Consider the following 26,061-nt stretch of genomic DNA (forward strand, 5'->3'; position numbering starts at 1 on the left):
ACACACGGTAACAATTCCAAAGGAAATAAGAAATTCCTTGGTCAAGCACAGAAACATATATCCCGGAAAATAATGATATTATCCAAGAACAAAAACACATCCAATGGTCAATAGTAGAATCCATATTAACACAGAGAAATTCCATTTTGAGTTTGTTAAATCCTCCTCCTCAGATTTCCTATGTTGTACAGTTTCATCCTCGAATGAATCCTCCAATCTTCGTCTCACACTTGTATTTCCTGAATTAGAAAATAATCCTGGTGTCCTTCTTTTCGGAGTTCTGACACAATTTGTCATTTCCATATCCATTAAAGAATAAGAAGTTTCATTCATTTTTCAACACAGACGTTTTCACAAAACACATCACAAAATTCCAATCGAAATATTTCTCAGTTTAATCACTGTGTGCCTTGATCCTGCACTTACAAAACGAACATCTGTAGAATTCACTAATAATTTTTCCATTGTCCGCAAAGATTTTATGACGATTTCCCATTTTCAAAAACATAGCAAAACAATTCGGACACTCTTTTCGATGATCCACAGGAATAAATCCAATGAATATTAATTCTCCATTATCACTGTAATCCATCACTTTTGCAAATTTAAATCCATTGTCATCCATTGTAGTTCACAATAAAATATTTACAAATAAATCCAACGAATCACTGAATCCATAGGATAATCACATTGTTTTATCCCACCGCTGCCACCATTTGTAGCGTTTCCGAGCTTTATATATTAATCCACTTTCATAATTTCCTTCTGTTTGGTAGCGTAATGTAAATCATTGTAGTAATTAATTTCTTCTTTAAGATAAACGCAATTCAAAAAGATACAAATGTTTATTTAAAATCCAAAAGTAGAATAAAATATAATTCAAATGAAAAATCACATAATAAATCCAAAATACGTGTAAATGAATGAAAGGCACTAAAATCCAATTAAACAATCAAAACATTTCTACTCTCACTTCTCTCTCCCTCTCTAATTATCCCGGCTATATATACCCAATTACTCCTCTCACTCCTCCTTTACTCCCCATGAACTTTCCTAAGGTTAAGCTATAAATCTAAAGACTATAAATCACTACTCCCCTTGCTCCCCACACTATCTATTATCTAACACTCTCCTCCTAATGCAATTAACTGCTCCCCATGACCTGTTCACAGTCAGGATTAACAAAGCAATTAATCTAAGCTAAGGGATACGCATAAAATAATGAAAACAAACTAATCTACTGAATAAAATGAAATAAAAAATAAAAAAAGTATTAAAATAATGCTACAGTTGTGTGTGAGAGAGAGAGAGAGAGAGAAACTGAGCGGAGATAGAGTGGCGTGTATTGAGAACATTCAGTCTGCTGTCAATAAAGATGTTTCAGGCACAATTCATATACTTAGAAAACATCCTCCAAAACCCAAACTTCAAAACTGCACGGTCATGTTACACCTGATCCATCCTTAACGAAGTCATAAAATCACTCATCATTTATTCCATTAACTCTGATGAATCATGGTTCACAATATTGAATATTCATTTGATAAAAAATTAGAAAATAAATGTATATCGTCATTAAATGGACCATAAGGATTTATGTATCATAAAATGTCGTGTTTTTATTTTTAATCCAGGCAGGAAGTATCCGCCCTGCAAAATGATCCCCGGGTTCATGACCTTCCTTGTATGCAACCGGAATTATCAATCGCGACTCGACTCGACTACTAGTTACTCCAAAACGCGTCACAACAAAACATGTTTGCCCCACTTCGGAAATATGTCAAGAAAACAAGATAAAAACCAAGTAAGATTGTGTTATTTGCTTGTTATGTATTTATTTTCTTTTCTCTGCTTCTATTGCATTGATTGTTGAGATCCTGTTTATGTTTTCCGTTTATATAATATGTCCATTCATGTCAAATGAAAATAACCCAGGCACCATGTTTTTTTTCATGGTCCAGTTTTCGCGTACTGGTGCATGACACACAACATATCAGTCACTGGGGAGACACTCCTCTCGATAGTTAATCGCTGTTATCTTGAGATTAGTTAATCTGTTTGAAGCGTATTCTGAATATTCTCATACGCCTTTTAATGGTCCCGTCCTATTTGTTTTCTGTTTCGATTGATAACGCAGATAAAATCTATAGTCATATGCTGAGCGAGTCGTCTTAAGTTTTGTTAAATCCTTCAACGATCACCTATATTACTTTGATAGAATGTTCGAGAACAGTATGTACTAGACTACTAGTACAGATTACTGCATCCCTGTAAATGAGACCATTTTCATTTCAATCACACACTCTCTATAGGTGACTTTTGACTCTTAAAATATGCAAATGTGAAAATTAATTGAAATGCTTGCAAATTAGAGGTAATGATTTCAAGATTGTCTTCATACCTGTTGCAATTGCCATATTTTATTCATAAATCTTTAATGCTTTTTCTGCAGAAATGGTTCTGTGTACTTTCCCATGAATATACCAATGATTTTCAAATTCAAATTTTGTTTGAAGAATTGTTGATGTTCAATCAGGGACTTGATTGTAATGTCTTGATATTTTGTAGTACTACTAAGGTTGACTTTTCGGACAGCATCACAGGAGAACAACCATGAATTACCAGAAAGCGTATATGAACCAGATATTCTCTAGCTCTCTGATGGGACAGGTAGCAGAGATGTGGCGGAACCAGCTTCTGTGTGACGCCATTATCAAAACTGGTACCACAGACACCAAGGTATGGAACTGACCACAATCAATAAGATATCTCTGATCCTTAAGCTATAGTCACTTAGGTGTTGAGTACTTAATGTGTCAAAACCTAGTTAGCTCTGCTGAAAAGATCGAACTTGTGAAATTAAAACTACTGAGTGTGACAGATTTATACTGACAGTAGCAAGAAATGGTTGTGAAGTGTTGTAGAATATCTTTCTCAAACTAACACTTGTGTATTAAATTTCACTGTGTTACAGTTAATACTGGATGTAGACTTGCAATCTAAAGCTGTCATTTCATTAAATTTTGCATTTTGAAATCTGGTATGTAGATAGTTCTAAATCCCGTATTTATTCAAACAATTTCTTCCTTTAATTCTTTGTTATTTAAAGATTTGAGGTAAAAAGGCTAAATGCATTTATTTCTCTTCATAATATCATAAGATTGATAATAAAAGTGTTATTATTCCCCCACTCTGAAGGAGTGGGTGGTAGATTGTTTTACACTTGTGTGCTTGTCCATTCTTAGCAAATTTGTCGCAATTTTCTTAGCAACTATTAATCAAAGTTGTTTGAAATTTCAACACACTCTTTGTTTAGGTATGCCACATGGTAGGATTCATTTTTAATACAAATCAGACATCAACTTCCTGTTAAATAACGACTTTGTTTATTTTAAGCCGAAAATTTTCAAACAGATATTCATCAAAGATTTTTCAGCAACTATTCATTGCAGATGGTTGAAATTTTAGCGCACTGGACTTTGTTTAGGCATGCCATATGGTGGGATTTTTTATTTTTTTTAAAATTCCTGTTAGATGTTGAATTTGCTTATTTTGTATATTCACATTAGAGTGAACTTGTATCACTAATGAGCATGGGCTCACAGATATCTTGTTTGTTTAACTGTAAAAAAATAATCATTTTTTATATGAAACCAGCCAATAGACTGTAAAATGGTACAAGTTAAAATCTTCTTGATCGATCATATTCAGAGTTGGAAGTCATGGGTATGTCCAGTGATCAATAGTTTGTATACAGAAAAGTTTTGGCATGCCAGATTTAAATGGACACAGGAAATCTTGATAAGGACTGTAATAAAGAACTTTTCTGCTTGTTCTGGGAAGGAAGTTAAGGTCAGGCTGGGGTCTTATCTTCTAAATAGGGCACATAGTCCCTGATTGTTTGCTACAATTTTAGAACTAAGTGAATTTTAGCTACATCACTTGTTTTCTTACTCAGTTTATGCAGTTGATAAAGATTTAAGCCTCGGAATTTCAATAGGAGAAGAATGGAAGACATTGTTTATTCTAGTAAACGTTGATAAATTGATGATTAACATCAAATACAATGTAATTTCACACTAAAGCAGATAAATTTTTATCGAATTATTGGACAATGGTATTGAAATGTAAAGGATTGTAGAGGTTCATGTTCATTTCTTATTCTGGTCCTTTTCCAGGCCCACAGACTAGTGCTAGTAGCAGCTTGTCCAATGCTACAGACCATGGAAAATGCAGCCATAGGCTCTCATTTAGAAGTTCGGCTCTCTGCAGAAATTAAACCAGAGTCTGTTCAAACTTTCCTGAAATATTTATACGAGGGCTTTATGATGCTAACTGGAGACAATTATAAAGACGTGGAAAAAATTGCCAAACTGTTACAAGTGGAGAGTGTTGTGCGATGTTGTGTAGACTTCAGCAAGTGCCTCAGTGAAAAAACAGGTGTTCCTTGTGAAAAAAGGTTTGGATTTGGTGAGAACTCGGACTCTGTTTATGTCAGGTCCTCTGATCTGCTCAAAGTTCAGGAAACGGTGAAGCGACATTCAGAGGAAGAGACCGTGAGCCCAGAGGGAGAGAGGAAGCGACAGAAGACCAACAGACCCACCCCTCCCCCACCCTTGCTACTGCCCATGCAAAATCCAACAAACAACGAGAGAGTGTCGTCACATGGCATTGATATGTCAAGGATTTCTGACACAGACAGATTAATGGAAGCTGAATATTCACCTCAGGTTATTCAAAGCTCTAGATCATCTACAAGTGAAGCTGAAATAATGAAGGACAGTATAGAAATTGTGCACAGGGAACCACCTGATCCTAACAATATCAACCAATCAGAGCCTCCAGTACAACAGACTATGGGTCTATCAGTGGCCAGTAAAATTCCTAGTGATCGGAATACACAGATTGTAAATATGTCAAATGTTCTACCTCATTCCAGAGTATCCTCCACAAAAAATCTTCACATTCAAGGCTCACCACATTCCTCTTCCTCTTTACGTAAACCAGAAACGGCACATTCCATAGAGTCTGAACCCAGGACGCCCGACACTCACAAAAATCAAGACAGGCGACATCTACTAACGGGGGAGACACATTCCAGACATCACATACGACAGAACTCCCACGAGATGCCTTCACGAAAGCATGAATCATACCCATCTAACCTACCTTGCAGTGAAATACTGGGGACTACAGGTCTACATGACCTGAGCTCTAAGTCCATATGCTCCCCCACAGTCTCCTCCCAACCCTCCTCTCCCTACAGACCCCCCATCCCTCTCTCTCACCGACAACCCAATGCAGCCCAGATGCAGAAATCTTTCCTCCAGCCAATGTTTAGAACAGGGATGCCATATGACGGCCGCTCGTTTGCTGGTGTTCCAATGGGTTCTCTGTCGCATCTAGCTGGTCTGCTGCCTACATCAATGGCCCCACCTCTACCAATGTCGTACAATGCTGAGGACTCCATCAAGGACCACGGTAGTGGTCCGTCTGTACCCAGCTCTCCTTGTACTCCAAGGTACTGTAAAAACAATACACAATGTAACATTGTAATACAAAGTTTGTTCATTGTTTTCATATGGGTATACAGATAATCTTCAATATCTCGAACACTGATATACGGTATCTCAAATACAATAGATATGTTGAAGTGTTTTGTAAGTCCCTGCCCCCTTTTTTAAAAAAGTATTTTACCCTCATTATCTCGATTACTCAGATATTTCAAAGTTTTTAACAGTCTCGTCTAGTTTGAGATAAAGAAGTTTGACTGTACTTTCATTATATGGAACAACAAAAGGGGGGGGGGGTAATAAAATCCAGAAGTCAGAATTCAAAGGCTGTGTATAACTTTGACAAACATTTAACATACTGAGGCCTGCATACATGTAAATTGATAACGTTCTTCCAAATTTTTCTAATATTTCCTTGATGGCATTGATATGTGGCTGCCTTTGTTAACAGTGGTCCTGATATGTCCATCATCAAAACAGAGGAGCTGCGGGAGAGCGAGGAGCTCCACATCGACATTCCGGAGGAAAGCTCTGCCTCTGGAGCAACGTCACCACACAACAACACGGAGGAAGAGCCCCCTGGTGACGACAGCAGTAATCAGGGAAGTGACGGGGGGTCGCTGTGGCAGGACAACTCTGTTAAAGGTAAATAACAGTTGCACATTAATTCCTCATGTCCTCTCTCACCTGTTACATGGCTGCAGCTCTCTTCATCAACATTCTGAAGATTTCACATGACAGCAGTACTTGTTATTCTCTTTCACCTCTTGTTTAGGATAATACACCCTCTTCTTTGCTTATTTTTCTCATTTATTCAATTCTTACATCTAACAAATGCTTGCTTTTTTTTTTCTTGACGAAAAATATATCATTGACTTTAGTTTTAGTTCATTTAGCCTTTAGAAACATTGAAAAAATGAATATTGTTTTCCTGGGATGTTATTAAAGTTACCTGGTGTGGTTTTTTACACCCTTCCCCTTTTTACACTTTCATATGAACATGCTTGTAAAATAAAAAGGGTTTGTGCTAGCATGTTCATTTATCTATGAAACAAGAACTGAAGTTGATACAAAGCTATGATATAGAGCATCAATTATCATGGTTACAAGCGCATGGTGTTTGTTTTCCGGTAATAAATGTGCATTATTATTTTGTGAATGCTGCAAAGCGCAATTGATATGTGTATTATGTAATTTTAAGATTATCCTACATGCTTGATCTTTCATGATACTGGTATTTACCCTGATATAAATAATGAAAATAATGAAATGCAGTTCTCCTATTCAACTATAATATATAAGATTGACCAATGAGGTGTTGTATATGATATCCATTTCCTTGCATTGCTTTGTTTTACTTTTGACCCATACATGTAAGTCAGTGAACTTTCATATAAAAAAGTTGTACTTGCCAGACTTTGGTTATAGCTTTAAAATACATAGCAACATTTTAGTCTTCATCAATTATTATTTGATTCAATAAACGATTATATAAATTATGATGATATTACATGTACAGACATACTAAGTACACTACAAGGTGATCACAAATCTTGTAACTAATATAGCTGAGAAATTACTGATACTTTTGGAGTTTCATTTTGAAAGTGCAAAGAAAATTTGTACATGTATTTCAAAGCCTGATTTAGATTTGAATTGAACTACTGTAGTCATGATAGCTAGTATGTTTGACGTTATGTTGCCTTGCCCAGAAGATAGAATTAATCAAGCAGTTAACTTTCTGCCATAAAAACCTGTTTTCATTATGATATTATCATGATATTGTTCGAAAAGGGTCAAGTTAATGTTGAAATGGAAAATTTTGAAGGAGTGTGTTTGATAAACCTAGTCCTTTATTTAGATAATTCTTTACAAGACTTTTTAACATATCATTAAACTTTGTTGAACCTGTATGTCAGATTGAGCTAAAAAATAGAAAAAAGATCTGTGCAGTTTTACGGAGTTATTTGTAGCTCCATTGTTACCACTTCCCACGCAACCTTTTCATGCTCACAAGCCCTAATCCTTAAAGTTAGACTTTTAAATCTGGAGTATTGCGAATGTAATTTGATTTGAATAGACACAAGAACGGGGTGTTGGATATCAAGTCTTTTAGAATGCCTGAAGTTTTTGTTTGGAGGCTACACCCGTCTTACTTATTATCATACTGTGTTGCAAGTGCATTGATATGAACAATAAATGAAATTTCTAGATTTGTTTCATGCATGCTTGATCCCAAAGTCTGCTGCTTTTGCTCTGAACAAAGTTGTAAAAATAGCCAGTGACTAAAGTAAACAGTTACTCTAAAGTGTCTCTGTCATCAGGCATGTTTTCCACTCCACAGAACTATTCCATAAGGGACGGGGGCTCAATGAGTTCCATCACTACGTCTCAAGTACTAGTTTACTTTTTGGTAAATGAACAACAATGGATTGATGCTTCCCTTTTATACATTGTAATGATGTTTACTGGGTAAAGATGATCCTGCATGCTTTGTATAACATAGCATTTTAAAAAAATTTCCCCTCCCAGGAATTCTGAAGGCAGTTTTGTTTTTGTTTTAGATGAAGATGAATCATATGGCATAGTTGACCTCTGTGGAGTGGAAATGGCCGAGTTCAAATGTCGTTACTGTATCTCCCAATTCTCAGACCATCTCGCCATTATGGCACACTTCTCTTCTGTTCACAATCACGATTTCTCTGAAATATGTCCACAGTGCTACAAGGGATTCAAGTCGAGTAAAGGTTATCGTAATCATTGCAAAATGCAGCACACGGATGCAACAGACTGTCCGTCTTGTGACATTTGTGGCAAGCGCTTTCCTGCTGTGAGTAATCTTGTTTCTCATCGTCGAACTCATTCCACAGTGCGACCGTTCCATTGCTATAGATGTCGCAAAGGCTTCAAAAACCAGTATCACTTGAAGAGACACATGCTAGGATGTCATGTGAACCCTGCTTCTAAGCAATGAACTATATGAAAGATTGGCCAACTGCATTTTAATTTCTTTTCAGGTTTAATATGTTAATGAGATGTTACTTGATTTAGATGATTAGATCCCTTAATCACTGAAAAACCAATTATAAAAGTTGGTAGATTTTTACCTCCCCTAATAATCTAGCTCTGCTCATCCAGCCTTTTTGTAAATATGTAACCTATTTGAACTTGTACCAGTTATATGATTAAGGACTGAATTGAAGAATCAAAATATAAACCAACATGTTTGTTCCTTCCTTAAAAGGATGATGACGAAAAACTATCAGTATTGGTGAATGCATGTTTAACAGTATCCCTATGTGTATCGCATTTGAAACAAAAGCGTTTTATGAGTAGTTTTTAATCAAAATAAACTTAAAATATTTGTATTCATTATAATTAACTTTGTAAATTAGTTTTACTTTCCTTAAATACTTTGCAATAAATGTCTGATGACATGACAAGCATTTTTTTTTCCTCTCTTGAGAAAGGTTAGCAGTGAATCGGCATGGCGACGCAATCGTAACAGTTCCAGGCCACTGGGCTTACTTAGTTTTATCATGTTATTTTTTTATTCTTTTAAATATCCTGCTTTTTATGACTCTGAATAACAACCAGGAAATTGACAGGGGAAGTAAAGTTTAAAAAACTATTGAAATGGTGAGATGTGTCGTTAAAAGGTCACGGTTGAATTCAGCATTGTGTATAATGGTTGTTCCTCAAAGGAATGTAGACTTTAAAATTGAAATTTGTTTTATTTTTATAATGCACTTGGAATGAATTATAAAAATAAATGGAGAAGGTATAGAAGTGTTTTAGAACGTGCAGATGCAAAATTCTAAAGGTAGCATTTCTGAGCATGTAGCCAATCCTTAGGTGAATTAATTAAGGAAATGGTTTGACATTCAGTTAATTAATAGACAAGCTACCGTCCTGTGGGTAAAACTCTGGTTACGTAAAGTTTGTTGGCCCATCCATAGCACAAGTTATACCACATTTTCAATGAATATTAAATTTGGTCTTTGTATGTGTGTGTATTAAGAAATATGAAAATTAGGACAGAAAGTAAAGGAAGTCTATCTGGCATGCCATGCACCTGTTAAATTAAAGGATTTCTTAACCTTTATGCATAATCTCTTGGCCTGTTGAATATTTGTTTGAACTGTAATTAGGTCAAATTGATTTGATTTTTAAAAGATGATAAGAATTAGTATAACCATATGTATATTGTGTTAAACTATTGTTGCATTCTCCAAACAATATTAATGTAGTATTAAATCAGATTTACCTCTTTACCATCAAATATTTGAAAAAATCAACAACTACAAAGTGGATAATATAAGGAAGTACTTTCACGGTCACTTAAGGAGGGTCATGTGACTCTCAGCTAAAGACTCCTTACATTGTCTTAAAAAGTTTACGATCTATACTAGTATGAAGTCTTTAGATATTGCAATGTTGTAAGAAACTTTGTCAGGATAGAAAATGCAAAGAGAATTTTTTTAATCTGAAGATTTATGATGACAAGCAAGAGCAAGTGGACTTAAAAACAGAGATACACCTGAGTATCAGGGAAATGAATTGTGAATCAAGGTTCCTTTTCTGAAAATAAACTGTCTTTTCCTTATATTACATAAGAATGACCGAAGTGTCTTGACAGTTTTTGAAAGCATGGCAATGTATTTATGATGTTATTAAGAGTGAATTGTGAATTACTTCTGAATATTGAGGATGGCATGGGGGTGTAGTTTTATTGCTTATATGTTTCCAAAGGAAGTGTCCCACTGTTTAAACTAGGTAACTTATGGAGCGAATACAGATCTCTTTTCTGATAAACAATTCATTATGTTCTATGGTCCTCTTTTAGAGAGTTTTGCAAAAGTAAAGAATGGAATCGTAAATTGCATAATGAAAGAAGATATTTGTTGCTCATATCCTCCATACGAAACTGTACATGTACAAAGGGACAAAGTAAAAAAAATATTATGAGCCTTCAGTTCCTTTTCCATGCATGAATTGATTAACCCTGTAGAGAGAAAATGTTTTAGTATGATGATATCCACTGAATTAAGTGAACAGATAAACTGGTCCCCTGCATGCCATTACAAATAATGCTCTGCCGTGGTTTTCAGCCCATGCTGTACACGATGTTTATCATCTGTGGGAGTTCATTCGAGACCTTTTACATGACCCTAAGTACTGCCCTCGGATAATTCGCTGGGAGAACGCAGACGATGGGGTGTTTCGAGTTGTCGACTCAGCAGAGGTTGCGAGTCTCTGGGGGAAAACTAAGAAATCAACCAAAATGACTTATGAATATATGAGTCGCTCTCTCAGGTAAGTTTTGTAGAAATTACTTTTTTCAAAGTAATAAGAAATTTCATACCATTATTTCTAATTCCAATTTATAAATTTTTCCTCGATCGACTAGCTCTCTGGTTTTTGTTCAGTGATTTGCATCCTACCAGAGAGTTTTATGTAACTTTTATATTTAATAGAAACAATTAAATCCTTAGGTACTGTAGAACTTTGGGCTACTTTGCTGATCTCCCCAAAAATGCAGGCTACCCAAAGAAGCTGTGCTTCAAATTTGGCCCCAAGGCTCATGGGTGGCATCCAAGAACGGATCACAAAGAGCAGGACTCGGAACCGCCAGCGCCACCTAGCTGGATCACCATGAAAACCTCACAGAAGGACGACGAACCAATGAACCTTGTGACACGAAAACCGACCAATCAGAGCGAGTCTGTGCACAGTTCCCATGAGAATGTCTCGTCACTTAACGTGAGCGAACACTCGAGAATCGTAGGAGAACATTTTTTGGCAGCTGCAGCATCAATTGAGAAAAGACAAAAACAACAGCAGACTTCTTCAGACGATTCAGACTGCAGTAAGACTTGATCGCTGTGGAAATTTAGTGGTATCAAACTTGCAAGGATTAAAAAATATTGTACACTCTTATGTATTATTTATCATATAACATTTGTATTTTGCATTGGTCTTACATGACCTATATTCAGTATGTAGCAGGTCACATTTCATTTTTATTTACTGGTTGATTGTGTATTTATATGTATATATACATAAGAAGTCTACTGCTTATTATTAGTTTAATTGTGAATGATCATAGACGAACATTTATCAATGTGCTTTACACACCTCTCTAGCATATTCTTAGTTTGCTTTAAATTGCTGGAAAATCTTATCTCTTCTCTTTTCTTGTAGTCTAGACTTCATATATTGTTCTCTGTTTGTCTAAGTCTTAATTGTAGCCTCTGTGCATCTGTTATATAGCTTTAATGAGCTCATTTTTATAAGGATTCTTTTACCAAAGAAATAATTTATTTTGAAAGATATTTCGTATTGGTATACTTTAGTAAATTCTCTGAAGCATGCAGATTTTAAACAAAAACAGTTTTGTGCTAAAAGCTACCAAATACAAACTACGAACATGACTAATGATACATAAAATTCTCAACTTTTGCGACAGTAAAAGGAAATCCAGGTTTAATTATGAGGTTAAACATTTTTTAGTTCTTTATTTCTTTAATACTTTAATTCAAGTTTATTTTGTCAGATTTTAAAAAAAATTTGTTCACATGAATACAATTTTTGATTTATTTATGTTGTTGAAAAATAAATGATCAGAAGTTTAACTTTTATAAGGTATATATCCTATTGCCAAGTCTCAATTAATTACATTTGAATAAAGTTCTAATGAAATAAAAGGTGCTTTTTAGTACTTGGTAGTTAAAATGCACATGTATTTGTGAAAATCTGAACTCACTAATCTTTCAGTATAAATAATATCTAAGTATTCATTACTTCACACTCAATAAAAAATCTTCAGTATACAGATTATTTACCCTTAAGCAGAAAAATGTATTCTCCTTTATTTTAATCGAAGAATTTTTTTCATACATGTATATGATTTACAGAAACTAAAAGGTTTTGTTGTTAGTAGGTTGTTTAACATTTTATATTTCATTGAATTGGTTGAACAACATAGAAAATGAACTTTATATTTTGGTTGAGGTCATTTTTCACTAAAACTGTTATTGATAGCATAAAAATAGTTTCTCAGTCAATGCTACATCTGGTAAAATAATGCAACATTCATGTATATTTATTGATGTATTAAAATGGGAAATGGCTCATTTTCTCCATTATAAGTCAAATTAAGAAAAAACTGAGTTGTTTTAAAAATAAAATGTCTGCCTGTCATAATATAATTTGAAATTTTTGACCTGAGAAACTAAATTTAAGATGATTTTTTTTTGGCCTCATATATCTTTTATATAAATGGTTGTAATATAAGTGTTTGTGTTGATTACATCAGCGGAGTTGTCTACCTTTGTTCCCATGATTCCTGTGTTTTGCTTAGATAACCAGTGAAACAGCTGATCTATGCTTATTTTTTTCTTCTCAGTCTGAGTTCTTTTCAAACTCTAGTCTTGTTTGTCATAAAATAGTGAATATTTGGGTGCAGGTTATGGAGTTTCCATGTATGGGATATATGGGGTAGGACTTCAAAACATTTAAAAAAATGAAATTTATTTTTCATTTTTTGAAAAATGTTACTCACCAATACTTGATATACTTATTGCTCATCTTACAGATTGATTGGATCAACCAATCAATAATTATGCCTTGATAAAAGTAAAGAGAGAATACACTGAGTACATAGATTTGGTTATTTGCTTTTCACAGGGGCGTATATCGTATTTTTCTAAATATATGTTATTACCATTAAAGATATTTGAAGACTGTTATGAAGCATTCCATTTTACTTATTTTGAAAAGTGATGAAATATAGCTTTACTTATCGCAAGCTTATATATATAGTTTTTCATACTATATACGTTTTGAGATTTCTTACATAAAATTGCTTATTGCTTATCCTAGAGTTACTTTTCTTGCATTTACCAAATAGCTATTAATGGTGAATTCAATTTAGTCAGTTTGATTAGATTATCTTTTGTTCGATGGTTTGTTTATTATACAAAGTGACATAAGATTTGAGTATCTTATATTTGTAAAAGGACCTTGTGGTTTTTCCCCCTTAATCATGAGTTCTCAAGTATCTTGAGATGTCCCCATCTGAAGAATTGACTACTAAGAGAAATGAACATGGGCATTTGAATTTGTTTTCACTGAAATATGTAGTGTATTGTTAACAGAGTTTCTTATATGTTCTCCTTGGGCATTACCTGTTGAATTTAAATTACAAATAGTTTGGCGCTGAACTTATTGTCATGTATATAATGAAAATCTAGCTATAATACAACACAAAGCAATTTTATGCTAACAGAAAGTAGGAAAAAAAACATGTCTATTTCATGGAATAATGAAAGTACAAAATGTTAAGTTATTATACTCTATTCCTATTATGGAGATTTTGAAGATTTATCTGGATAATTTAATTGTACAGATACTTTAAAGAATTGTCTTTGTATGATAATTCTCTGGATTTATCAGACATTTTATTATACATCAGCTATAGAGATATAATATTAATTGGATGGTGCACTTTGTACCAGTATGTACTTTTTAAAGCTTTGTTATTTTTTCACACTTTATGTCATCTCCAGTGCTTACATAAATTTTGAATAAAGTCTATTTTGAAATAAAAATGTGACCCTTTAGTTCTTGTTTTGTTAGAGGGATAAACATTGAAACTTCTGTTTATTTTTGTATTATATCCCTCAGATTTTATATAATTTTAAAGTACCTTCTTGACTTAACTTCCTTTGATGCAGTACTTGACTGCATTAGAACATCTCATTACTGGCAGATATGGATTGCAAGAGATATCTTAGTGTAACAGTTAGCCTGTACAGATTGCAGGAGATATCTTTGCAATAGTCAATATGGGTTGCAAAAAGTATCCTAGCATTATTACTTATTGGGTTAGTTATATTGGGTTGATCTATCTCATAGATGGCGAGGTGAAGCGGAGCTGTCTATGAGATTGATCAACCCAATATATTTCCGTAGTGAGTCAGTAACTAACCTAATAAGTGTTTTGTTTTCCCGAGGACTATCAAGCGACATATTTATTCACAAATAGCGGTGATCTATGCAAAGCCATGTAAAAGATGCCTAACATCTTGTCCGATTTAACTCATTTAAACTCTTCAAAATTTTCAATCTCACCTTTCAAATACTCTTTAAAAATCTTTGCATCACCCAAGTATACTTACAATGTTTTGTTGCTATTCAATTTTAAATGTTTTCTCCCTTTCCTCTCCAGAAATTTGAGCAAATTTCGACACTGCCATTTTGTTCTGCTCCAGACAAAACAATGTGACGTCAATATCCTAAGGGCAACTACTCTAATTTTAAAGAATTTCAAAGGGCAACTACTCCAAATACTTTACGAACTTACAGCATGCGGGTTTATGTATTAAATACTATGAAATGTCGAAATGAGTAAGCGAAGCGTCGGCCAATGACGCCCATATTGCCTAATATTATTCCTCACTGAACAAATATAGAGATATATGAAGCAATCACATGCTATGTTTAAACCAATGAAAGTGTGACATTTCAGTCCAAGGGAAAACAATGGCATATGTGGATTGAAGATGATATCCTAGCATTGGTAGTGTAGCAAGTGTCCTACAATAAGCAGATATGGAATTCAGGAAATTTCTTAGTGATAGTTGATGTGGATTGTAGATGATATCCTAGCATTAGCAAATTTGGATTGTAGATGATATCCTAGCATTAGCAAATTTGGATTGTAGATGATATCCTAGCATTAGCAAATTTGGATTGTAGATGATATCCTAGCATTAGCAAATTTGGATTGTAGATGATATCCTAGCATTAGCAAATTTGGATTGTAGATGATATTCTAGCATTAGCAAATTTGGATTGTAGATGATATTCTAGCATTAGCTCATATGGACTGTAGATGATATCCTAGCTTTAGCAAAGTTGGATTGTAGATGATATCCTAGCATTAGTTGATATGGATTGAAATATTCTCTTATTCGCAAATGTGGATTGCAAAGGATACTACATGTACATGTAGAAATGCGAAAAAATAACATATCTAACATATCATTCGTCATTATAGATTGCATAGAAAACCCTTTTATAGTATATAAATGGTTTGAAAAGAAAACTATAAGCGCTAGCTGATGTGGATTATAGATGATATCCTAGCATTAGCAAATGTGGATTATAGATGATATCCTAGCATTAGCAAATGTGGATTATAGATGATATCTTAGCATTAGCTGTTGTGGATTGTAGAAGAAATCCTAGCATTAGCAAATATGGATTGTAGATGATATCCTAGCATTAGCAAATTTGGATTGTAGATGATACCTAACATTAGCAAATGTGGATTGTAGATGATATCCTAGCATTAGCAAATGTGGATTGTAGATGATAACCTATGACTAGCTGATGAGGATTGTAGATGATATCCTAGCATTAGTAAATGTGATTGTAGATGATATCCTAGCATTAGCTGATCTGGATTATCGATGATATCCTAGCATTAGCTGATGTGAATTGTATATGATGTCCTAGAGTTAGCTGGTGTGGATTGTAGATGATATCTTAGCACTAGCTGATGTGGATTGTAGATGATATTCTATACTGACTTTGACCAATTGTTAATTTAACCAGTGGTTAAAGTTAACCAGAGTTTTGAGCAACCCAGCCCGGATGTTTCTTCCAATATTTGAAACTTTGAAACATGTGAACCATTTTCCTGGGGTTCAGGTAAAGGTTATGGCAAGTCATGAAGGATGACGAAATAGCGGACAGTATAAAAGATTGGTGTTATCTCCCATAACTCTCATCACAAGTGCATGCACTTTTAAAAAGTGAGAAACAGGATATGAATTTGTGGATGATGTTTTGTTTTATCATTTTAAAATCCAACATGTATTTGCACTGGCTGACCGAGAACCAGTCAGTGCTAGGAGCAAGGACGCACTGATCGCAGAATAGTAACAAGATTATATTAGTAGCATCGTTATTTTTTCTATATAGATAAAATATTTATTTTTTCTATGTAGATAAAAGGAAGCGGAAGATGTGGAGGAACTATTCCTCCCTCCAGGCGCGTAGCACCGTTTTTGAAAGCACTGGCGTCGGAAGCAAATTGAAAGTGGGGGGGCTAGACGAATCCTCAGAAATATTGAGAAAAAAGTAATTCCCAAAATCATGGAAATCCTAATCCGTGGGGGGGGGGGGGGGGGGGGGGGGGTTATACCTATACTTCCAAAAGAAAAAAAACTACTTACCCTAATTTTTTTCCCAAAATCATGAAATTCCTAATCCGTGGGGGGGGGGGGGGGGGGGGGGGGGGGGCTAGTATGCTTCTGAATCCAACTTCTCAATATTTCAAGGCAAATTTAGGAACAATAATCTTTCCTGCGAGAAAAAGTGGGGAGGCTGAACCCTCTATCATGCTATGTTATCATGAAATTCCTAATCCGTGGGGGGGGGGGGGGGGGGGCTAGTATGCTTCTGAATCCAACTTCTCAATATTTCAAGGCAAATTTAGGAACAATAATCTTTCCTGCGAGAAAAAGTGGGGGGGCTGAACCCTCTATCATGCTATGTTTCTAATGGTTAGGTATAACTTTGCAAAAAAAGTGGGGGGGCTAAGCCCCCCCTAGCCCCCCCGGTTCCGACGCCTATGGAAAGTGTGTGTGCGTGTGCCGAGGGGGGGGGGGTCATAAAAAAGTCTTGACAAGATTACTTTCCAAAATCCTAAAAATTCTAATCCGTGGGCGAGGGGGACAAGTTTACTTATAACTTCACTGTTTATTTCCTTAGTTCCATTCAATTTTTTTACAGGTCCCATAAAAGGGGGGGGGGGATTCCATGTTAATTTTATTTTTTGCATGTAAATTAAAGAAAAATTTTGCTGCGCCAAAAGTGAGGGGGGCCAGCCCCCCCTCCCCCCCCCCCCGATGTTAATTGTACATGTACGTGCCTGCCCTCAGCCTCAGATGTCGCTACGTGCCTGCAGTTTGTTATAGGGAAATATTTGTATATTTGTGTAACAATAATTTAAGATTAAATATTAATCGTCACCAGAAATATTACTACTAAAATAGAACTAAGGCTCCGATCTCTAATCTATTCATTTCCGAGTAACAGCAAGTTATGTAACTTGCATTTAGGCTATCGCTTATTTTCATATTTAGCCAACGTTTTTACACGATATGAGATGCCGAGGTTTACTCCGAGTGTGCTTTATTAACCTGACGACGCCCCCCCCCCCCCCCCCCACACACACACCACCGCCCCTTTCCCGATTTTGACCTTTTTGTTGACACAATTTTTCTGTTGCATTTATGTTTGTAATTAACTGTTATGCAATCCCTGGAAATTCGCTACAGCGATGTTAAACAACAAACAACTGTTTTAGCAATACATTCGCTGGTGGTTCATGCAGGTATGAGGTTTTTGGTTAATGCAGAAAAATTCATAACCCCCGCCGGCAGTTCATGCTATTTTTTTTTTGCTGCAATGATCGCCACCTTCCTGACGAGAGTAAAACACTGAAGAAATTAGCGTTTTATGTACACATCTTTGTATAATCTTATATTGATGTTCCTGAAATATAACTCTTTTCTTATTTTTATTTACAGCACAGTTTTCGCATGATAAGTACCAGCTGTGGGAGTTTATCCGGGACCTTCTGCATGACCCCAAGTATAACCCTTCCATCATCCAATGGGAGAACATCTTAGACGGCGTGTTCAGAATCGTGGATTCCGCGGAAGTAGCCAGACTGTGGGGAAAGACCAAGAAATTCACCAAAATGACTTACGATCACATGGGGAGAGCTTTCAGGTAATAAATCAGAACCAATATTTGCATTTGATATATTAGTTTTTGCCTAATTGAATTCAATAGTTTAAATTATGTATTTTGTGTATAAATTTATTTAGGTACAGTAAGACGATGGGTTATTTTGCTGAATTGCCAAAAGGGGCAGGCTATCCAAAGAAACTTTGCTTTAAGTTTGGACCAAAGGCTCACAACTGGTTACCATTCCCTAATACGGAGGCCCCTCTAAACCTTGTGCTGAAACCAAAGATAGAAAGTAGGCGGAAACCCACAGAAAAACGATCCAATGAATCTATTCTAGAGAAATCCAGTAGTTTTATGAGAAGAATAAGTGAACTTAACACAGAACAAATGTCTCGTAAAGCAGGCAGAAAGTCTGTCGGTCAAGAGCGCGCTTTAATGGGAATGACCAAAGACACACATCGATATGGCATGGATCTTGGATCAGCTGAGTCGATATATCGTTTTCAGTCCGGAAGTGACGGGACCCCCCTTTCCGCCCGATCGTCAACTGGAAATGACGTTTAACATCCCCAGCTTTATTGAAAAATCCGAAGAATTGTCCGCTGACATTTTAGATGGACCAAAACAGAAAGACCAATTTTCCAGGGAAAGATCCAGACGAGCTTCTATGGAGGAGACGGTTCATGAGACAGATAGTTTACTGTTATTAGCCCGAGCCTCCACTGCTGAGTCATCGGCTACGTCACCACGTTCGTCGTCTGCCGAGAAGCAGCCGTCATTCGACTCTCCCGAGCATAACCAAAAATGACGCTCCCAGATAGTTTTATTTTGAAACTTTTCTTTTGTATTTATAGATCTCTTTCATTTTTATTCAAAGTGTTTATGTTTTATACAATTTACACATGCACGTTTATTGTTTTTTGTGCAGATTTAGAGACAGTGTGTTGTAGATAGCGTGCGAGTTATTAATATACCTCATGTTTGATTTACCTTTGAGGACTTGTTAGGTTGATAAATAGCAAGGAACCAGTGTGTGATAAGATTTTTAGTTGATTATTCAGAGATATATTGTATACCCTAGTTGACAACATTCCTTCAGTGCTTGTGTCAGAAATTATTGCTCATTTTGTGTGGATTTTTCTGTTCGAAAGAACCTTTCATGAATATTTAGTGACTGTATACTATCTGACATCTTTCTCATAGTGAGAAATCATTAAAACTTTATAAACAAAAATCATGTTAAGTTTTGTCTTTTGATGTATTCCAAAGATACGCATACCTTACAAAAATCCTTTTCTCCCCGCTTTAAATCACGGTCGTTATTGTTACTGAAAAATGCATACGTGTGATTGCAATCGCAGAACATTTCTAAAGAGGAAGTCTGATGGTCCGATAAACAAGCAACTCCCTAATAAGGTCATCGTGAGTAAAACGAAACTTCTCTAAGGTTTTAGTCGTGCGCCAAGGCCATTGGACATTTATTGTGTGTGTTGGTACTACGAATACTTTGATTTTGATCATTAGACAGTCACAGTACCAGTGCTAACGGGCCTGATGGTATTGCAGGATGTGGGTAAAGTGAGCGTCAATTGGACCGCTTCCGCTCTGATTCACAGTCTCGCATAAGTATTTTAAACCCTGACACGCGAGGCACAGCTGCTTGTAAAATTATATAGTATTTTTTTCCCTGAAGTTTAAAATGGATTTTAAAAAAACATTGGAAGAACTCTGGTGATAATCATGTCTTGGAATACATCAACCCTCGGTCAGCCCTTGACCCTCAGTGACTTTAACTACAGCCTGGTCAAGGATTTCTGGTGGAACATCGTGTTTTGTGTACTCTGTTTGGTCTTCGGTATCGTTGGGAACTCTGTTGTGATCCTAGTGTACCACACGAAGTTAAAGTCGAAAATCGAAGAGAGATTCTTCATTCCGATCCTGGCTTTTCTCGATCTCCTTGCCTGCATTATGGTGTCCGCAGTGATGTTGGCCAAGTCTTTCTACCCCGCCAAGTTTCGCGATCAATCTGCCTGTAAAATATTGACTTACTTCGGATTCTCCACGTCTTCCATGGCGCTCTTTATGTTGGCCGTTATAGCGTTTCACCGATTCCAGAAGATCGTCCGACCATTCGGGTACCAGCTGAGCCTCCGGGCTAAACAATATACTATACTTGTGGTTGGATTCATATCATATGTACTGTTCTCACCTGTGTTTTACGTGTATGGGATAAAAGAAATCTCAGACCTTAACACAAATATGACTTATTATACATGCTCTGCCCCAAGCAAAGGTATCTCCAAGCGAGCCATGTTTGTGTTTCAGGGGCTCCTAATTTGCATTTATTTAATATCAATTATCTCCATGGCCATCATGTATTTCTTCGTAGCCAGAACTTTACGGGTGAGAATAAAAGCCTCACGTAAAAGGAAAGAGATCCATAGCTCACAGACACTTCACAGCGCCGTGATTGTACGAATGGACGCCAAGAACAATGGCGCCGACGCCATGTCTAAAGAACAGCAGATAGAACAGCTGATTAAGACGCCCGCTATTACAGACACTTACGATACGCTACAACTCAGGCGCAAGAGCTGCCACAAGCGGAAAGGCCATTTTTCTTTGTACAGATACTCCTATATATTTATGATTATAACAATCAAAGCCATATTGTCGTACGTAGTGCCGTGGATTCTGGTGATAGTGAAGTCAAACGACAAAACTCCGTGGACAGAGCTGAACAATCAACTGTTGATTCTTCGGTATCTCTACATACTCAGCCATATCACGAACCCAGTAATATACGGACTGCTGGACAAAACGTTCCGCAAGCACCTCCGCACGGGGCTGTGCGAGTTCCGCGGCCAACAGTACGTCATGAACGGCAGTGGTAGTAACTGAGACGTTCACGTTGGCGTAGAAAGTAATTGACGTTCTCATGGGGTGTATAGTGCAAGGAAGTAGTAACCTATATAGAAAAGATAGAGTGCAATCAAAAGAGGAATGACCGAAGAACAATAGGATGCATCTGTCATCTATATTATGGGGTGATATCATCTACTGAGAGAGTGGCCTCTGACTCAGAGAGAGAGAGAGAGAGAGAGAGAGAGAGAGAGAGAGAGAGAGAGAGAGCAAATAACATTTGTTTTAATAACACCAGTTCACGAATAATCCAAGTATATATACGTCGTTTTTAAATTACTTCATTTTTTAATTATTCCAAAAGCGATTTACTAGCGTTTATTGCAGATCTTCTTAATTAAGCGTTGTATGTAATGGAGTTGAAGTACTAACGGATATCACTGCACATAAATGCACTTACAGAGACATGTTTTGTTCTTTGTTTTTTTTTAAGTTAACGATACCACATAAAAACCAATTGTTCATTTTTGGGGCTCTTGGTTTGGGGTAACGAGTGCGATGAATCCAACCGAGTCCCTCAAGACAGCTCTCGCTCGAGTTGTCTCTTTAGGACTATATTGGGATATTGCTTGCTCCTTGTGAAAGCTAGTTGACAAATCTTGAACATGTCAAAAATTCTGAATCTTTGGAATAATTAATAGCCATTCTTCGAATGATTTTTACAAACAATTTCCTTGACGGCAATGAACCATCACCCCGCCCCTTCCGGTAAAAAGTTTTCATGTAATTGCATTCGATATAGTTTTGGTTTGCATCGCTTACTTTTTTGGCAGTATTTTAAAACCCTATGTGTTTTCCCGGAAGGTGATATAACCCATTGATCCTAAAGAATTATCGCATTTTCAGAGAATAACCTCCCCCCTCCCCCCTTTTTTTTTTTAAAAATTGATTAATTAGTTTAAAACTATGAAAATGTCTTACATATCATTTCCTTCTCTGTAAAACACTTACAGGAACAGTGTCGGTAGTTGTTTTTGCACTGGAGGAGGTGGGGGGGGGCATAAAATGTCCTTCTGAGGCGAATGCAGGGTGAAAATGACCCTACATGGGGAATGTTTCGTGGGTAGGGGTTGGTTCTTTTTCGATCTGTAGCCGAGACAGTTACTGCTGAATATGGAAAATAATTTGTGCATTCTCCAAATGTGTAGTTACTATAGCCTGTTTAATAGGAAACTAACAAAGGAACTAGAAGATTATACCACAGACAACTTGAAATATTAGTTTACAGGAACTAAGACAGAGAACATGTCTAATGGCGTTTATAGTTGAATGGTTGTTCCTGTACTTTCCCTCCTGATATCTAATTACACTGCAGCAATGTAAACCATTAACTCTATATTATTTGATATAACACTCATTTAAAAAAATTAATTAGTTACAATGCAGAGATTGCGGCGGAAAAGGGAAATATTACTTAAAAATTGGAAACTCCAGACAATAAGTTCGATAAGGATTATCAGCTCAATAAAATCGGCCAATAAAACATGAAAATAATTTTTCGTAGTAAAAACTTAATATTCATATTGTAAAGAGCATTTTACCGTCGTGTAGAGGCGTACAGTGAGACCCAGGAAAGAGTCCGAGTGTTTCATGCATAAAAAACAATTTAAATCTTATTTGAATTTTCAACCTTTATTTTCTTAGATGGTTGCTTTTTCCTAGAAGTTTTAAATACCCGGTAGTCATACAATGGGTACGGCCATTCAGTATATTAACATATCTGAAAGACGGGGTGGGGTAGGTATCTGTCTAGCAAATAGTGAACTGAAAGTTAACAACAACAACAACAACAACAACAACAAAAACACAGCAACAAAACAACAACAACACTTAAGAACTAACTTTCCGCACACACAGACCGTGTTTTAAACGAGGTCCGTAACTAAACGTAAACAGGATGACGTTTGTTTAGTACAAGGAAAGTGCTATTGATTTTTTATATTACTATTTCCGATTATGGTGTTAAAATCGAAGAAATGTGTTGGAAAATGCTATGTGTTTAAAAGATATAGAAATGCATATTGACTTTAAAATGCACAAATATATTTATAAATAAAGGATTCATTTTTTTAGAGGGATATAGGGTCTCATAAGTAGCTTTAATTTTCATGACCTCTATTAGGAAGTGGACATTTCTGGAGTGAACTGCCTTCCTTGTACACTTTAACGTATCCATGAAGATCTTAAAGTATTATTTCCTGTACGAGATGAAAAGCTTAGATGTTTCGCTGTACAACACTTCTATAACTTATGTAGTTTCTTCAATATTCGCTAGAATAAGTCTTCGTGAATAAATAAAAAAAAAGTACAGTTTCAAGGAGACTTCAATTCGTGGACAACGATCCTATCAATTTTTCACCATAAACAAATTAGAAAATAAGTATATGGATATTGTACTTAATGAACATTTAGATTAATTGTGGATCAACTCAACAACGAAATCCACAAAAATCAGTAGTAATCAACAAATATTGATGAAACCACAGTGTTGTAATTGAAGAGTTTTACAGACCGATACTGATAGAAATGATAGTAATTTTGGCAAGGAAACGAATACAATGTGAAATCTGTTATAGAACTGTCATTTGATAAACACAAGTTGTGTTATTTGTCGTTATCTAAACAGAAAAAAATTGCTGACGCAGGTTATGTTTTTTTCTTCAAAGATCGCTTCCGTCTTAACTCAAATAAAGCAGTTTATTATAATATTTACATCGTTCTTTTAACAACGAATGCATTAATCGTAAAAAGTAAAATAGCTAAATTACATCATTACGTTATATAAAAAAAAAATAACCAAATTGTCTTATATTGGATTTGAGCCTAACATCATCAATATTATTTTGTGCAGGCCGTGTTTTGATCGTATATGTATATCACTTTCTAAAATTTGATTAATTTCACACATTACAAATATATGAAGCAAGTTTTAGAAGAATTGAACAATACATCCCGCAATGTAGTAAACATTAGTTACGTTATAGCCGTCTTCGAATAATATTGAAATATCTGATTGAAATCTATATAAATTTAAAGCATATTTTAGTAAAGTGAAAGCACTCATAATTGGAGATATATTGTACATACGACACCTTATCTACAACTGCAGCACAAAAGCTGCGACGAGCCACATCTGGGCCACACTTCAGCATTACATGTACTAGTATATAAATAGTGCCTGTTTGGGAGGGTAACCGTAGGTTGATAATGGTTTCCTCGGGGTGTCAATTTCAACTGTTATCCTCCCAAACAGGCACTATTTATTTTATTATACTGAATTACTTAATTTTAGAGAATTTGTTACTAGTGTTATATAGAAATGACATGAATTCTACGGCGAACCGTACGCGCATGATTTACGCGCATGTAACAATTCGTTGTGTTACCCGTAGCTAAGTGTGTTGCTGAGGGTAATAGAACGGAATATCAACTGCATCTAAACCAATCAGATTTCAGTATTTAACATGAAAGTATAATAATATTGCTTGTGTGTTGCACTGTATAGTACATTGCAATCATTAGGAAAATTCCCTTAACTTTAAACGTCGAACAAGACATTCCTCCTTTAAATTCCTTTTTGTTGTCATACACGAATAAAACTACTGCAATGCATATCTTGACCATGCGGATGTGTTTATACCTGAGGAAGTTCGCATGTTTTGACGAATTTCATTCAATTTCTGCAAACGGAAAACATCCCCGTACTTTCCTTCATACAAAACACAAATGAATTCGGAGAACATATAATTTAGAATCTAACTTCATGACGTAATCGAGGATTGATCTCTGAGAAATCTGTTTAAAAACTATTGCCCTGGTAAAGATTCTAGAAAGGTTATTTTATATAAGTACATTGTTCCAAGCATATGTTGGTTTTTTACTGTATTTATATAAGGGTATCTTCGTATATAAATATAGGTTGGGTCATTTTTTAAAAAAGTAGCTGATATAGGTAAATTACGTTTTCAAGTCTGTGAGTAAAATGTAAAAAAGTTTCCATAGAAGTTAACGTGGACATCAAGCATGACCCATGGGGACTTATCCCAGTATATGCATACCGAGTCCTGTGAGTGAACAAATATCAAATTGATTTAAAGTTTAAAAAAGTGTATCGGTTTATTAACTACCGGTAAGTACAAGCCGTCCACAGAAAGGGACATCCTGTAATGATGAAAATAGACCATATACTACAGACCAGTATTATAGACTAAGTAGAACAGTAAAAGAGTGCAGGACGATCAGAAGAAAAATTCGTGAGGGTTCCCTTGTCAGAGGCAATATGTTGCATAACAGTATACTAGTACAAAATAAACCCTAACAAAATAGATATTTTAAAGCTTCATATAATATCATCGGGATTTTTTGCTTTGATTTGTTTTTATATTAAAGGAGAATGAATTTTGAGTGACATTTATATTGGTGTATACAAGTACAATACATGTTTATCAAAACGGCAAGATTTGTTTGTAAACTTGCTCTTGATTTCGGTTTGTTTTGATATTATTTGCTAATAGAATAACTATTTCTTTTATAAAGCAAAATTAAATATATTGCATTTTCCTTTAATTTGGATCAAAGAATCTGGGGGAATAAGCCGGGGCAAAAAACCACACAGGTCCATTAAAAAAACTAACATTTTTTTTGCTAACAAATTTCACTTTTGTTACATTTATTAAACATATGTAATCATATACATTCAGTGCTGCCATAACCCACAAAAAGTAACTTCACATTTAATTGTTATTAAGACAACAAAATAGTTATATGCTTATTTGGCAACAAAATGATATAGAAATCGGATGTTCAAATTATATTTTTTCATAGAGTGGGTCATCGTACCATTTTTTAAAGAACG

The 26,061-nt window shown here is 35.5% G+C and overlaps 1 protein-coding gene across 1 annotated transcript; it reads left to right on the forward strand.

Moving 5' to 3' along the window:
* The first annotated feature begins 1,678 nt into the window (after positions 1-1,678).
* Positions 1,679-21,428, forward strand: LOC128174230 (uncharacterized). The gene is made up of 9 exons (XM_052839831.1): positions 1,679-1,804; positions 2,569-2,739; positions 4,179-5,521; positions 5,965-6,158; positions 8,078-8,347; positions 10,625-10,829; positions 11,009-11,382; positions 12,982-13,013; positions 20,055-21,428. Exons 2-9 carry the CDS (start codon positions 2,614-2,616, stop codon positions 21,183-21,185), a joined length of 3,675 nt encoding a protein of 1,224 aa, XP_052695791.1. The 5' UTR covers positions 1,679-1,804; positions 2,569-2,613; the 3' UTR covers positions 21,186-21,428.
* The last annotated feature ends 4,633 nt before the right edge of the window (positions 21,429-26,061 follow it).

Source organism: Crassostrea angulata, chromosome 1 (genome assembly GCF_025612915.1).
Source record: "Crassostrea angulata isolate pt1a10 chromosome 1, ASM2561291v2, whole genome shotgun sequence".
Taxonomy (NCBI): Eukaryota; Metazoa; Mollusca; class Bivalvia; order Ostreida; family Ostreidae; genus Magallana; species Magallana angulata.

Bases quoted from the DNA above. Each gene is read 5' to 3' on its own strand.
- LOC128174230 (XM_052839831.1), top strand. From the start codon at position 2,614: ATGAATTACCAGAAAGCGTATATGAACCAGATATTCTCTAGCTCTCTG. The intron at 5,522-5,964 runs GTACTGTAAAAA...CTTTGTTAACAG, and splicing joins AGCTCTCCTTGTACTCCAAG to TGGTCCTGATATGTCCATCA. The intron at 6,159-8,077 runs GTAAATAACAGT...TTTTTGTTTTAG, and splicing joins GCAGGACAACTCTGTTAAAG to ATGAAGATGAATCATATGGC.